At 44.1% G+C, this 14,810-nt stretch overlaps 1 protein-coding gene across 1 annotated transcript; it reads right to left on the bottom strand.

The window, feature by feature from the left end:
- Positions 1 to 2,106: 2,106 nt before the first annotated feature.
- cds2 (CDP-diacylglycerol synthase (phosphatidate cytidylyltransferase) 2) lies at positions 2,107 to 12,679 on the bottom strand. Its single transcript, XM_070904698.1, has 13 exons — positions 12,608 to 12,679; positions 8,048 to 8,190; positions 7,316 to 7,412; positions 6,798 to 6,895; positions 6,179 to 6,318; positions 5,108 to 5,166; positions 4,272 to 4,354; positions 3,904 to 3,991; positions 3,651 to 3,719; positions 3,152 to 3,304; positions 2,815 to 2,934; positions 2,532 to 2,635; positions 2,107 to 2,421 (listed from the first exon to the last, which is right to left on the bottom strand). The coding sequence occupies exons 1-13, from the start codon at positions 12,677 to 12,679 to the stop codon at positions 2,286 to 2,288; spliced, it is 1,362 nt and encodes a 453-aa protein (XP_070760799.1). The 3' UTR covers positions 2,107 to 2,285.
- Positions 12,680 to 14,810: the final 2,131 nt, after the last annotated feature.

Here is a 14,810-nt window from a genome sequence, read left to right as displayed (position 1 = left end):
TTGATGAGCTGTATCCGTCCAGAGACACCTAGAGACTGACCTTCACATCCATCCCTGCCACCCTGACGACTGTGTGAACGTTCATCTTGCTGTCTTGGGAACAGACATGGTTTAACACCTAGATAGCGCTGCACTTTGGCTTTCACTGGCAAGGATAACTCAATTCTTTTCTGATCGGACAGAAACAAAATGACGAACGTGCCCACATGATGGACGGCCTGAGGTGATTGGTTGATTTGATGAGTATGGTAGGCGGCGCACAGCCTGGTCTTTTGTCTACCCAGAGTTGGACCCACACGCACTGAATACACCGCTGTCTTTGCTGCTTCTCCTGGACAACCCAGACACGTGTCATTGATGACCACTTGCCGATTGACTTTTAACAAGCGAAGCATTTTGGAGTCCAACAAAAAGTCTTACAAATCTCCCTCCAAATGCAAACACGTGTGTTGCCCACCAGTTGCATCCTGTAAGTTGTAAGTAACTGATGGAGTCAATGGCTCAGACTTAAAGTAAAACAAAAAAAACAATAAAAACGTTTCAACCCCGTTGCGTTGGCAGTTTTAAAAGGAGCACTCCAGCAATTTAGCATTGTACTCCTATAAAGTTGGGGGGGGGGGGCTTGCAAGAGAAGAGCATCGGAGGCCGAGATATCCCGACTCCTTGTCCCCAACATGGGTTTAACACTTGATCCTACATTTCCCATGATGCCGTACGATCAGGTTACGTTTTTCGCAACGCAGGCGTTCTGTGATTGTTCTCTATGCCGAGATAACCCCCACGACATCACTATGACATCACTAGGTATTTTCTATTTTCAGACATCTCCCAAATATCCCATCAGCGGCACAGATAGCAACATAACTGCAGGCAGAATTCATCTACAATCCTTAAAAAAGAACAAAAACAAACAAAACAGAAATGAACTCAACACTGGAGGATCTTCAGCTTTTATATTTTACCACCAAATGAAAGAAACACTTGCAAGTGGCATAAACATCAGAGTCCTACTGTAAAGCCTCTTAAAACACTGACTGCCGTGCATACAGCAGCTGACTGTATTGGCAAACTCCGACCTGAGCGTCAGATTGATCACGACCTGAAGCTGTGGCGACACGGCGAACGTGCAGCGCGCAGGAGCAGATATGGGCAGTGTTGTCCCATCCCAACAATGTCGCAAACAGAAGCCATAATGCAGCAATCCCACCGCCTTCCTGAACACGTGTAAACCCTATAACAGCTCCTTCTTCGAGATAAAAACGTCTTAACACAGAACCTAAAATAAAACCTGGCTGTGTTCTATATTCTGCTTTTGCTGTGAAAGCGCAGCCAGGTGAGGGGAGACGCTGAGAGGGGCGCTGGTGTCTGTCGCACCGGCCTTCACAGACTCAGATCTTTTGATTCATAATAAAAACACTATTTTGCGCAGAGCTTTGCTTACTGCTCCTCACAGACCGGATTCTGTATTTTGAAGATGCACTGATCCCACAACACTTCAGGGTAACTTGGCCGTTCATCTTGGGACAGAAATGCTTTACAAAACATGATGATGTGATGAGGCTTTGAAATGATGGCTGGCGGCGAAAAACACAGGAAAAAGACACACACACACACACACACACACACACATATAAATGCACGTGGCAGATGGTGAATTCAGTCTGAATAAAACAGACCCAACATTAAGATATAATAGAACATACCAAATATAAAAACCATCTATGTATAAATAGAAACAATCACAACAAAGAAAATTAAAACTCAAATTTGGCGAGGGGGTGCAGCTGGGGGTAACAATACAGTGAAGTAACAGGGTTGAGAGCAGTGCATTAAAACAAAAAGTACAATAAAATATTAACACACATTAATAGGTATATAGAGGTTAGAAATGTACAGCTGACCAACATTTTGTTCAACAGTGTGAATAGATACAAGTCGGCTATAATGGAAATGTGTAACAGTACAGTAATTCACTAACCCAACCTGAAAACACTGGTGTCAGAAACATGATTCACAGACTGCATGATCACAAACGTGCTCCACTCTCACACCCAAATGAAATGGAATGACCCAAGGCTGTAGATTTTTGTTGTTTGTTTTGTTTTTGTAGGTTTTTTTTTTGTTGTTTTTTTGTTTTTTCTCCCCCCTCGGATGTGTTCTCGCTCACACAAAGCACTGCGAGTCTCCCAGAGCTCCAGGGCTGCACGGGGGTGGGGGGCCCTCGGGTGCTGCCCCTCCTCTCCGGTCTCCCTCTCCGGGCGAGCCGGTGTGGGTGCCGGTGGGCTCTAGGCGGCCGCCTCCTCCAGCGCTGGCAGCAGGCCCTTCTCTGTCAGGTGAGCCTTCAGGGAGTTGAAGATGTGGAGCTGCTGATCGGCACGGAGGGCCAGGAGCTGCTGGATCACCTTGCTGGGGTTGGGGCCCCTGAGAGGGGGGAGAAGACAATAAAACATACATAATCTGTCCAAAGTGATCTCAGAAGACAAGCTACTTCTGAATACCCGTCTGAAATCAAGGGCCCATTGTGTGCTTACCTGATGAAGCTGGCAATGTAGACATTAACGAATGTGGCCATGAGGTACTGGCAGTCAAATCTGTCCATAATGCCACCATGACCCGGGATAGTGTTGGCAAAATCCTGAAAGGACAAAAGGTCAGTACATGTGCTTGAACTGCTCCTCTAAACACAATATAATATACAGTTGACTTTACAAACACGAGCAGCTCAACAGCAAGTAGACTATGCAAATATGAACAGGAAAATAAAACCCCCTGCAGCAGACTGACAGTGACGGCACAGGCATCCTTCATCCCTACCTTGATCTTGAAGGCTCTCTTGAAGCCGCTGGCAAAGAAGCCACCGAAAGGTCCCACGATGGAGGCAAAGGAGGAGAGGGCGATGCTGTGGATCTGGAACGGATAGAGACGCACCGTGGTCTGTGGAGACGAGAAGGAAACGTTAGACCAAAGCAGGGACCAGCAGTTACCAACATTCAGCCAGCTTTTAAATGTGGGACTGCATAATAAAGGGTTGCTCTGCATTTCGTTTTATTTTTGTTTTTAGTATAGATTTCTTAAGTTTTACAGAACTGATGTATCATATCAGTCTAGTCTAGTGTCCACCTCCAAAAAGAAAAGTGCGGGTGAGTCTTACCCATCCAGTGAGAGACTCCAGGACGCTGGGCAGGGCGTAGTCCTGGAGCTGGAAAAGCTCCGACGGCTCACAGTCCACCTGGAAACTGTTGGAGTCGTTGTTGAATTCCACCGGACACACGAAGTAGCGGCAGCCGGACATCACATAGGAGAGCTGGGAGGAGAGCAAGCTCCAGTTACTCTCACATCACTGGCCTGTGGCTGTTATCTTAAAAAGGAGCCCCGTACTTTCACAGTCACATGATGACACAGGACAGCCCCAACACCGCTTGCCAAATGTCGTATATTTCAACCGACAGTATTTTACTTTATTATAGTTCAGAGATTACATGAATGCTTCATTTAGATGTCGGGAACATGCTGGGAACCTACATCAAGCGAGACACACTTAAAGACTGGCGGCTAAAGATGCCGCTAACTTTTCCGCACTAAGAAATTAGGAAATCAACTTGTGTGAAAGTTTGTAGTGGGAGCAGTGAGTCCTAAAAGTCCCATCTTACCATGATGCCAAACACGATGGTGGAGAATAATCCACCGATGAATCCCTCCCACGTCTTCTTAGGTGACAGCTGCAGAGGACACAGCCACATTAATATATCACCACACACTCAAATACTTTGAATGTGTCCAGAAGTCTCAATACCCAGACCTCTGAAGACACTCTTCGAATATTGGGTAGTAATTTACTAGAAGCATGCAAGGTGTTTGTGTTAATGGTTTATAAAAGCTAAGAATAACGGTGATGCAACCAACCTTGATGAGAGGGGTGCGGCCAAAGAAGAAACCAAACATGTAGGCCATAATGTCATTACAGATCACACAGGAAATCGGCACAATGAACCTATTCAGAAGAAGAAGAGTCATGAGTCGTACATGAGACTGAGTGAAGATATGCGTTATGAAACAAGACATGCGTGGTAAGGCAATCTGACAAAGTAATGGACTTTCCTAGCCAATGGTCTGTGCATGCTCAAGACCCAAAAATGAACATCAAAACAGAATTGGAATTCGACATAATTAGATTTTACTTCTCGAGCAAACATGCGAGAGAAGAAGCCATTTTACTGCTGATTTAGCTCAAATGCACAGTATCAACGGAGACAAAAGGATTGTTTACTCACCAGATCATCCCCTCAAACAGGTTGTGAATGATAAGGTGAGACTGAGTCACCACAATCAGCAGAGTCACATGGGTCCAACCAAACTGTGGCGACAACACAACAGGATTAGCGTGTTTACACATTTAAATCCAACATTACCATTCGTGATTGAGAGTGTTTTATCCTAAACACGTCTTGACAGACTGGACATATTATACAGTGGCAACATTTTCTGAGGCGGGTGATCTCCTGGTTGATACCCCACCCAAACATTACTGCGAGCAGCGGGTCCACAGAGATGGACGGGACAAAATCTGTCAGCAGCAGCAGCAGCTCATATGTGGCCAGATAATAGCTTGATTAAATCTGCAGTGCGACTGGAAAATGCAGGGTGGAGGAAGTGTCTCCTCCTCAACATTGCTGTACTCCTTCTCTCACTTACAGACGGCAAAAGACTGTGGACATACTCAACAGGTGGAGATATTTGTGTATGTGTAGCTGTAAAACTGCATGTGGATAAATATTTTAATGTATTCTAATATATCAAATATTTATAATAATAATAATATTCTACTGACACAAGAGAAAAGGTTGACTTTCAGCATGCGAACAAAGCCTGGATCTGCCTAATGACCAAGACATGGGCTTGTTATGTAGGGTGGGCTCAGTGGACCTCATCCATATAGTGGACGTTGTGTTACATGATTGGATGCTCTTTGGGTTGGAAAGACTGCGTGCCAGACGTTTCCATCAGAGCAATCTCTGGCCCACTTCTCCATACTCTTGCCTGTATTTTAGCCAGCCTCATCAATAACCCAGTAGCCTTGAGGCCAGGAGGAGACAGGGGGGCCACTTACCATGTAGAACTGAAGGCGGTAGTGCTTCTTCACCAAACTCAGCACAAACATGCAGAAACCTGCGACAACATGACAAACAGTGCGTGCAAAATACTTAATAGGGACATATAGAGGACTGAAGTGCCTGAAAGAAGAGGGAGATTAATTAAGTCAGAATCACAGTCATCTTTGGTCAAGCTTTCACTAAATTTAGCTTGACCTACTTCAGACAAGGCGACAAGGCCCAGAGTTAATGGAGCCATTTGTTTTATAGTACACAGTACACAAGACGGAGGTGAGGAGGACGCTAGAGAACGTCTACAGCATCTACATAATATCTTGGGCCAAAAGACTGCAGATTTGAGCATTTTTCTTCAAAGCCTCTCTGCTCGGAGGCAATGTGAGAAAGCCGGGCCATTCGGTTCCACCTTCAATCTAGTAGGCAAGAGGCAGCGACAGTCGCGGCGCTTCCTTCCTCTCCACATCCTGTTTGACATCAGCCGGCAGCTACAGTAGCACTGCAACTACCAACTGACAACCTGCAGTACAGGAAGTGGGACTTCTCCAGTTAGCATGCCGCCTGAAATAACAAACTCTGAAGTGTCTAATGCACTGTAAACTGATCGAGACCACGATTCTAAATATATTCAACTTTACTTTTTTTTTTTTCCCTGAACAGAAATATTTTTGATTGGACTCTTAGATTTATTTTTACATGTGTATTTAAACATTTACATTTCCCTTCTGGAAAGTCTAATCAATCACTGTCATCTGCCTCCCTCATTAAATATATGACCTTTGCCTCTTCTCTGTTCCCTGTTAGAGTTTAATGGTTCCATTTGATAAAATGTAAATGTATTCATTTCTTTGGCCCTGAGGACATCCACTAAAGGCCACCCTGTGGCACGTTTGGGTTAGGCCACAATGCAACTTAAAGCCACTTTCTGGTAGAGAGGAGTCATTAGAAAACCTCTGCATGGCTGGGGTTTGGTAATAGTGTTACCACATGTGACTTCTTCTCTGCTTAGCCCATAAACCTGTCACACACACACACACACACACAGTTTTCAGTTGGGGTCTCAGTGTCTGTACCTGTGAGGTAGAGGGCAAAGGAGATAAAGCGGTGGTATTTGCTGAGGATGCGAAGCGGCTCCTCCCTTTGCACCAGTGTGAAGAAGTAATCTGTCACGGTCTCACCATAGAAGAAGTAGTTCACACACAGCAGGAAGTACCTGTGGGGCGGCGGGGTGGAGCAAATGCACAAATCTTACAGTTTTTTATGACAGCAGCTAATCAGACTCTGCATTCAGTATGCCCACAGAAAAACCAGTGAGGCTGAGACATTTAATGTGTCGTGTGAATCAACTTCACTCACAGACTCAGAATGTTAGAAGGCCAAATGACTAACTGATTTTTCAGGCTCATGGCATAGCGAATGTCAGGACTCTGCTTTCTATCACACTATACTGTACGCCACTACTGCTCAAATCAAACAGCACTGATGATCCACAATATCTTTTTGCCGTTTTTTTGCTGATTGGCTTAATAATCTACAAGCTACTCCAGATTTAAACAGGCCAGAAAACAAACCTCAGGAAGTCTGCAACAAAATAAAACATGAGACGACATAATGAGAAGCAGGCAAGCAAACGAGGATATTTGCTGCGTTCATGACACCTCTATAAAATGCGTGACGTGTTTGTGTCCTCACCAACTCAACGTCCTGAACCAGGGCAGGTGGTAGGAGTGGTACACACTGTAGCCGATGGTGATGATTTCCTGGAAGCACTTGATCTGTACACAGAGGACCTGCACAAAGAAACACTACGTCACCAGGGACGAACCACTGGAACATCAGAACTGTGTGTGTGTGTGCGTGTGTGAGAACACAGTATGTCCTATGTCCTACGTCCTGGTGTCCTAGTGACACAAAATGGCGGACTGGCCTATTTTCAGGGAATTCCCAGATGACAGGAGCAGCAATCCTGCATGTTATTAGAGAGCCTGGAAGCCATTGATCCATGAGATTCCCTTTTTTTGTGCTGACTGCGCTGCGGAGAGCAAACCAGGATTTCTGTGTAACTGCCACACGTCTTTTTTTTCGTCACCCCTCGTCTGAAGTTAATTTCCCATTGGGTGTTCCACTCCACTGAAGCATGATTTCACATTTCCTGTAGGGTAACAAACTCAAGAGGTGTCCAGGCTTTTGCAAAGCCCCATCAGACTCACAATCATCATAAGCACCATGGGGCCCAGGTAGATGATGAAGAAGAAGAAGGAGATCATGGCCAGTGTGAGGATGCCTCGTACCCACCAGTTCTTCCATCTGAAGGACACACACACACACACACACTTCAGTTCAAAGTCCTTTCAAAAGCGAACAAAACACAGAGGTTAATAAACATAACCAACCGTTCAGCTTAGAGAAAATTTACAGTAGAATACAAAAAAAATGAAAAGGTGTCTTGTGAGAGTCAATGGACACGGCTATGGTGCTATTAGGTGGCAGTAAACTTGCATTCAAGACATCATGATGTATGTCAACGCTCATATGTGCGGTGAATTATTCATACTACATATTGCTCAAACAGTAGAGTAAGTGTGTCTCATTCAGGGACATGCCAAGTTGGACTCTGTGATTCATATCTGCCGCTCAGAGAAAACTACGTGTGTGCATTCCTTTGTATGAATCACGACTCCTCCACATGTGTAGCAGTCCAGGATAAACCTGGACCTACCTCTATGCAGAACAACGCATTGACTCACAGAGCAACTCAGAATACAGAGCAGTTCCTTAGACAAAAAGGTGTCCAACTTCCAGAAATATAAAATAATATAATAAATACAACAAAAAAAAAGCTTACTGAGCATGATCAACGCCCTGCTTTACAGCCATATTGTCAAACACTGTAAAGAAAGCTTTCTTTTACTGCAGACGAAACTCTTCAACAGTGACAGTACCTCGAGGAGAGTCCAGACAGGGCCTTGTTTAGAACCACGGGGGTGTCATCAGGAGAGACTGGCACCTCTGGGACCCCTGAGTCCACCTTGGACTCGCTGTCTGACATGCCATCTTTTTCCACCTTCAGCTCACTGTCTGAACCCTGACACACAGACAGACACAGACATTTAGCAAAGATATGGTGCTGCGGCAATGAGACGACAAGTGCAAACACAGAATCACAAGAAACACAAGTGGCTCTTCAGTCTTTTATTAGACTATAATATTTAGACTATGAATATGACATATGACTGTATTTATATATTTCCACCACCCCAGGGCCTGTGCAGCTGGAAGAATGTAAATGTCAGTGTAAACAGTCAAACTGGAAGTAAATATTATTTGTTTGACGACTTCCAGGGGAATGGCCTCAAACTAAATCACATGATACAGTATGAAGGTTAGATGGCTCCTGGACCTTTTTGCCCTTTACAGCACAAACATGCAACACATCTTGCACCATTTCCCCCAGCACTTTGTCGCAAAAACGGTTCCCAGCAGAAGAACAATGTCACTGTTCGGGTTTAGCAAACGGTCAATTTAGCAATAACCCTGTATATCACACAGTCCTGGGAAAAAGTTCTTATTAGCCAAAGTAATTGAAAACACGTGTGTGGGTGGAACATAGATGCATAATGCCTTTAACTGTATTCGTCCAGTGCTTTCATAAACATCCTATGTGTACCACTTAATTCACAATGCAAATACATTCTGTGTTCTGTGAATTGATATGTACTCAAACACATATTGATATGCCACTGAACAAACAGCAGCAGGTCCATCATATCAGGGTGACACACAGTATTAAGCAAACAGCAGCAGCACTGCCAGTGTGTGTGTGTGTGTGTGCGTGTGTGTGGGCGGCTAAACACTGCGCCAAATCATCTCCATCCATATTGTTGATTTCTAAGAACCATCTGTTTGCTGATTGAGGCCGGATGAAAACACACTGATCTCTGCCTCCCCATCTCCAATACCTACGATAATCAAAGCATGGATGGACGTCATCAGACACACCGGCAGTGGCACACAGTTACAGCTCGCCCGTCTGATGAAAACAGTGAGGTTTCTTCAGGTCAGTTTCACTCCCCACACCACCAGCCCCCACCCCCCACCCCCCCACTGACCTCTCTGCTGCTGGTGGCCAAATTAGGCTTGGAGTTCTCACCTCACATTCACACAGCAGATGGTCGGCATGCTGTTCCGTGACGCCCACTCAGTCTCACACTGCGACATTACTGCAGCTGGATATTTTCTAGTCGCTTTCTGCCTGGACAGCATGCCAGTTGTTCTGTCTTATCACTTTACGATGCTATCTCATGATAGTTTGAGCCCCCTTTCCTCACATTTACCGTCACAATGTATGAACAATGAACATGCCGCGGAGGCCATTATCAACTTTTGTGGGGCTTTATTTTCCTTTCTTAAATAGGTTAAAGGTGCATTATATAAAGACTGTGACAGTGTAGAATCAACCACCTCACAATTATGTTGAACAAGCATGTAAATCTACAGTATAACAAACTCATAAAATGAGAACGAGGACACTGAATTATGAATCTATATTCAACAGAATTATTTGGCGATGTATTTTCTTCGTTTCTGGTTTTAAAAAGATCCTTTTCCCGTCATATACCAATTAATTCCATTTCAACAAGAAATTACTTGTCATAACAACATGTATCACTCACAATCAACATTTTAATAATGAAAAAGAAATATGTGATTACATGGAAAATATGTCGTTATAATGTGAAAAAGATCTCACTAAAACTGTTCCTCATTATGATGAAAATGCCGCACTAATTCAGTTGGCTCTTTAGAGAGATCTAACATTGAGGTTGCGGATCACATCTTAACAGCTGCAACAGTCAGTGTGTGTCCACCTTTGTTACAGTGTCACTGAACACTGACTCCCTAGCTATCCACCCCATCTCTCTGGATCAACTCCGATAAAAAGAAACCAAATCTGCGCATTTTAAAGATAGAAAATAAATGCCATTGACTTTTTTCCTTCACATCATATGAAACAAAATAGTACGCACTGTCAATAGTTGACACCAACCAAAACCCACCACCTGAATGCAGAAGCATGCGCAAGGAAACACACACATGCAGACCCATTCTCCGCCTGCTGGTTTCTATGGAGACAATATCCGTCATTCAGGATGCTTGAGTTAAAAATAGGAGCTCGTTTCACATAAACGCTCCTCCCCTTACATGCTTTCTGGTAGACCAGCGTCACACTGAGTGTCTCTGTTTTGTTCATCTCCAATTGATTGGAAACAGCTTAATCTACAAGCTGTGGAAGGATGAGCATTTACATTCTATGGCCATCTTTTCATCTGTTTAGAGCTTTTAGGCCAAGACATTTAAACCCAGAGGAGTGCGGGTCCTTCAGATAATAAAGCAAAAAAGGAAATAAGGAGGACTGTGATTTAGGTTTTTAGCTGTGTCATGCCGTGAGTTCATCAGCCTCAAATATCTTAGAGCAACTGTTTTAAGATGTTTTGAACAGCTGAAGACCACTCACGTGTTCAGAAGTTCATTGAGAAGGAGACTTCCCAACATCGCCTGAAAGAACTCTTTAATTAGAAATGTACACGACCAGATGATGCACCACGCCGACATACCACCTTTCACTTGGTCTGATCGCTACATCACTGGAGGGGCAACCACCAGAGCAGCTTTATGTCCTGCAGTAACAAACTTCATCTTGTGGATGATTGTTGTGTGGCATTGCATATAGTCCTCCATCGCCTAAAAGCACATGACAATTTACTATTTGCCTAAATTTCAACATCCACATAGGACACTTGTTGTGGCACACAATTACCATGGTCTCCACATCTGCATATGCATTTTGCTCAGCTTACCCCACACTAAATACTCCCTATGGCATATTAATCTATAAGTGGAGGGGTGGGTCAGTGTCGGGCTAACCTAGTATTCTTTTTAACCAGGATGCCGTCTTTGCGGCAAGTTTTGCTTGCCACGTTCTGCTTTACACGGGTAATAATTCTACATGTGAAAACTGCATTAGATGATCTCACAGATGTATTCAGTCTAGATATGCAAGGCATTTTGACACAAGAGCTTTCAGGAACGTCTGACTGATAAAAAGTTAAATTAACAACAAAAATACTGGATGGGTATTCCGTATTGGTAGGAAGTACAAAGAGAGACATGCGATAGGTAAAATCAGATTGACACTCAACACCTCTTTCAAATGGTTGGAATACTACCTAAATAGCGCTGTACCTAATTATTAAAAGTAATTATCTGATTGCATAACCTGACAGGCAGTGCACATTAGTACCACAAGGCCAACTTCATTAAGCACTCTGGTAGGCTGCTCTAAAACACATCACGACCAAAAGACACACAATAATGAATGACACATAAGTCATCGCACTGAGTGGGCTTCTCTAGTAGATTGCCAGTCCCCTCACATGCCCTGTGTGATGTGCGGCAGGGATGCAGCTAATGCCTCGACTAATTTCCCCAACCGCTTTTAGCGGTTTCTGTAATCACGTCCTCTCGTCCTAGATAGATCCCCACATCCTTCACGCCATCACCACGCCCCTTTCATGGCTCCGACTATTCACTGGGTAGCAACTGTAGCATCCATGGTGACAACGCAGGCGACGCATTCATTTCCCTTTAGTTTTAATCCAGCGCGACAGTGACTACAACGTGTTGCGGGACAGCAGTGCGCCCGAAGCAGCCGTTATTATTGTTGCAGCCGTCAGACCAGCCAAGCTAATGTTGTTAACGTGACGCTGGCAGGAACGATGTCAGCGAGCCGTGGCCGTTTAGCAGTCGTTCAGTGAACAAGCTAGAGTAAACAGTTGGCTCTAGCTAACGCGGTTGGGAAAACAAATAGTTGACAGCAATGTAACTACCCTCACTGGTTATTAGAGGAGACGACATGGAAGTGTTTCGCTTGAGGCTTTTGTTTTTTCAACGCTTGTGTAGTCCTGATGTGAGACCGTGGCTAGCAGCAAAACAACTTACCAAATGTCTATCACATATTTTACAATTCACTGTTGCTTTGCTTAGCGTAGAATAAAAACAACTGTTCAAATATAACTTGAGTTTTTTTTACTGTACAAGGGGAGCCATTCTATACGTCGGCGTGTAAGCTGATAAAGAAAGCAGAGCCAATTTCGATTAAAAAACTAAACTTGTGCATTTGGTCTGCCTGTTGTCACGACGAAAGCACACCCAGGAAGCCCGTAAATAGCATCAGCCAATCAAGTCTAAAATGTGAGTAGTTTGGCGGATGATTTGTATGGCGCATTTCAGCGGCGTTTAAGAGCTTTTAAGTTTTCGCTGTTATTCTGCCAAGTAAGCAACTGTGCCCAAAGGAAAACAACGTGAAAAAGCAGGATGTTGATCGATTTTGACGTGACGCTTTCTCTAGCTACACGAGCCATAGGATAATGCATTACAACTGTCGAATAGCGAGCTGGCTAGCTAGCGTTAGCATCGCTTCCGAATGGTAGAACTGACGTTACCTTGTCCTCTGACGGCTGCTGTTGTAACGTTGGGTCGGTGTCTCTGGCACCACGGTGCCTTAGCTCTGTCATCTTAGCAGGTCGTAGCCTAACGACAACAGCGAAGGTCCTGTGCCTCCGAGACACTAACTCGGTATTTGGACAGGCAGAACAGCTAGGCTTCTAGCTAGATTTTGCACAGCAACACTTTTCGCTCGAAGAACCCAATTGGTGTCAAGTCAGCAGGAATAATGTATACAAACAACTTCCGGCTTTCAAAATAAAGTCCAAGTTGATCACATTTAAGCTGAACAATGCTACTACCATTACACAAAGTAAACAAAAAGTGAAAAGGGTATATCGCAGACTCAGACAGACCGACAGACAGATAGGCAGAGATGTATGGCAGCACTAGCAGTAGAAATAGCAGCTATAATTATAATAATAATAATGGAAATATGATTGATAATAGTAGTTACAGCTGTAATAATAGCAATAACAGCTTTAATAGTAACAGAACCACGACTAAAAATAATAACTGTAGCGATGAGAGTCAGGCAGGCCCATGGCAGCAGCAGCCAGGCGTACCAGGACCACGATCCACAGGAACCTGCGAGACGAGAAAGCACAAAGAAACTCCGGGGAAGATATAAAGTTAGTAACATGCATTGGAGGGAGATGAATGTGTAAAGATGAAGAGGGAGAGGAGGAAAGCTCAGTGCATCATGGGAAGTCCCCCAGCAGTCTAGGCCTATAGCAGCATAACTAGGGGCCGTTTAGGGGACGTTTTAACGCGATCATAGCTGTGCCAGTCGGCCCAGAGGCAAATGTGTGCTTTTAGTTTGAAGGCACAGGCGCCTAGTGTTGAGTTGTATTCTGGCTAACTCGACGTTGCTGCCGGAGTCATGGGAGGTGTGGGCTATATTCAAGACAAATACTGTGTAATGTGTTTGGAGTGTAACAATTGTAGAATAAAAAAAAAGCTCTACAGCATTAGCTCTAACTCTGTGGAGCCTATTTTTTCATTTCAGTATCAGTAAACAGTGGCTCCCTGGTGATGTTCAGGCCCCCCAGTGAGCCTCTGAACTTTTGAAAATTGCAAAATTGCACTATTGCCCTTGATACACACATTTTGTCATACATTGTACGTTTTACATCCATCTCATACTGTAAATATGATGGCGTGATGAGTGGCAACCTCCCTTTTCTATTAACCCAGTACAATCCAACAACAATCCAAGTTACACTTTGTAAAATCTTCAAACAACAAAAATGCTCCCGCCTCTTCAGGACTTTAAAAAAAATTGGTCTATGTCCTTTTCATCAAAAGAAAATATTGATATCTTGACGGACAATTTATTCGACAGATGTATGGCATCATCAGTTTATTGAAGGCTAACATCTACCAGTCAAGATTCTCTGAAGACTGAAGAAGGTGGTGGGGCCGGATAACAGAGGCGCCCCTGCTTGTAATTTGCACCTTTAACACCAAGCGGCAGCAAAAGCACACTGTAATTGTGTCAATGTGTGTGTGTGTGTGTGGTAGTGTGTGTCAGCTCAGTGGCCTGACAGCAGCCAGCATTTATAAATACTTAATGATCTACCGTTGTTGCAGCAGCAAGTGAAAGGTGGGTGGGGGAGAGCATTGCAGCCCAAATACAACAGTTCAATAGGATCTTACATAACGCTGTAGGGTGTGATCACTTTCTCTATGGCCGCTGATGTACGGTGTCAACAGGACTGGGTGACTGGAGCAAGCACCAATGAAAGAGAGCACGGCCATGTAGGATCATCAGGCAGACGACAATCTCCAGCATCTGAGACCAATCTTAAGGTCAAAAGGATTAGCATGCACCAGTGTCCCTCTTCTGTACTTATTTGCATGACTTTCTGTCATTTCTGCATCCTTTTTTTTTTGTTTGTTTTGTTTTTAAACATTACCTGCAGTGAACACAGCCGGTGCACACTGAATCATGACTCACCAGATCTTCACAGCACCACGGAGAATAGATTAACCCCTTCGTCTGTGCCTTACCTTGAGGAATGCCCACCTTCCTTTGAACTCGTATTTTAGTTTCATCTTTTTCAAATCATATTTTCTTCATATCGTGTCCTGTCTTTCTTTTTATGTCGGACGTACAGAACACTGAATTGCATTTCTGTTGAAAGGTGGCACACAAGTAAAAAGAAAACAAATTCAATTTTCGCCCTGTAGTTTCAACGT

The sequence above is a fragment of the Enoplosus armatus genome, chromosome 4, assembly GCF_043641665.1.
Source record: "Enoplosus armatus isolate fEnoArm2 chromosome 4, fEnoArm2.hap1, whole genome shotgun sequence".
NCBI classification, from domain to species: Eukaryota; Metazoa; Chordata; class Actinopteri; order Centrarchiformes; family Enoplosidae; genus Enoplosus; species Enoplosus armatus.
Note: the sequence above shows the minus strand (reverse complement) of the source record. Positions and strands in the feature narration are given on the sequence as shown.

Bases quoted from the DNA above. Each gene is read 5' to 3' on its own strand.
- cds2 (XM_070904698.1), bottom strand. From the start codon at position 12,679: ATGACAGAGCTAAGGCACCGTGGTGCCAGAGACACCGACCCAACGTTA. The intron at 3,992-4,271 runs GTGAGTAAACAA...TCTTCTGAATAG, and splicing joins CTGTTTGAGGGGATGATCTG to GTTCATTGTGCCGATTTCCT. The intron at 3,305-3,650 runs GTAAGATGGGAC...CTCTCCTCCCAG, and splicing joins CCATCGTGTTTGGCATCATG to CTCTCCTATGTGATGTCCGG.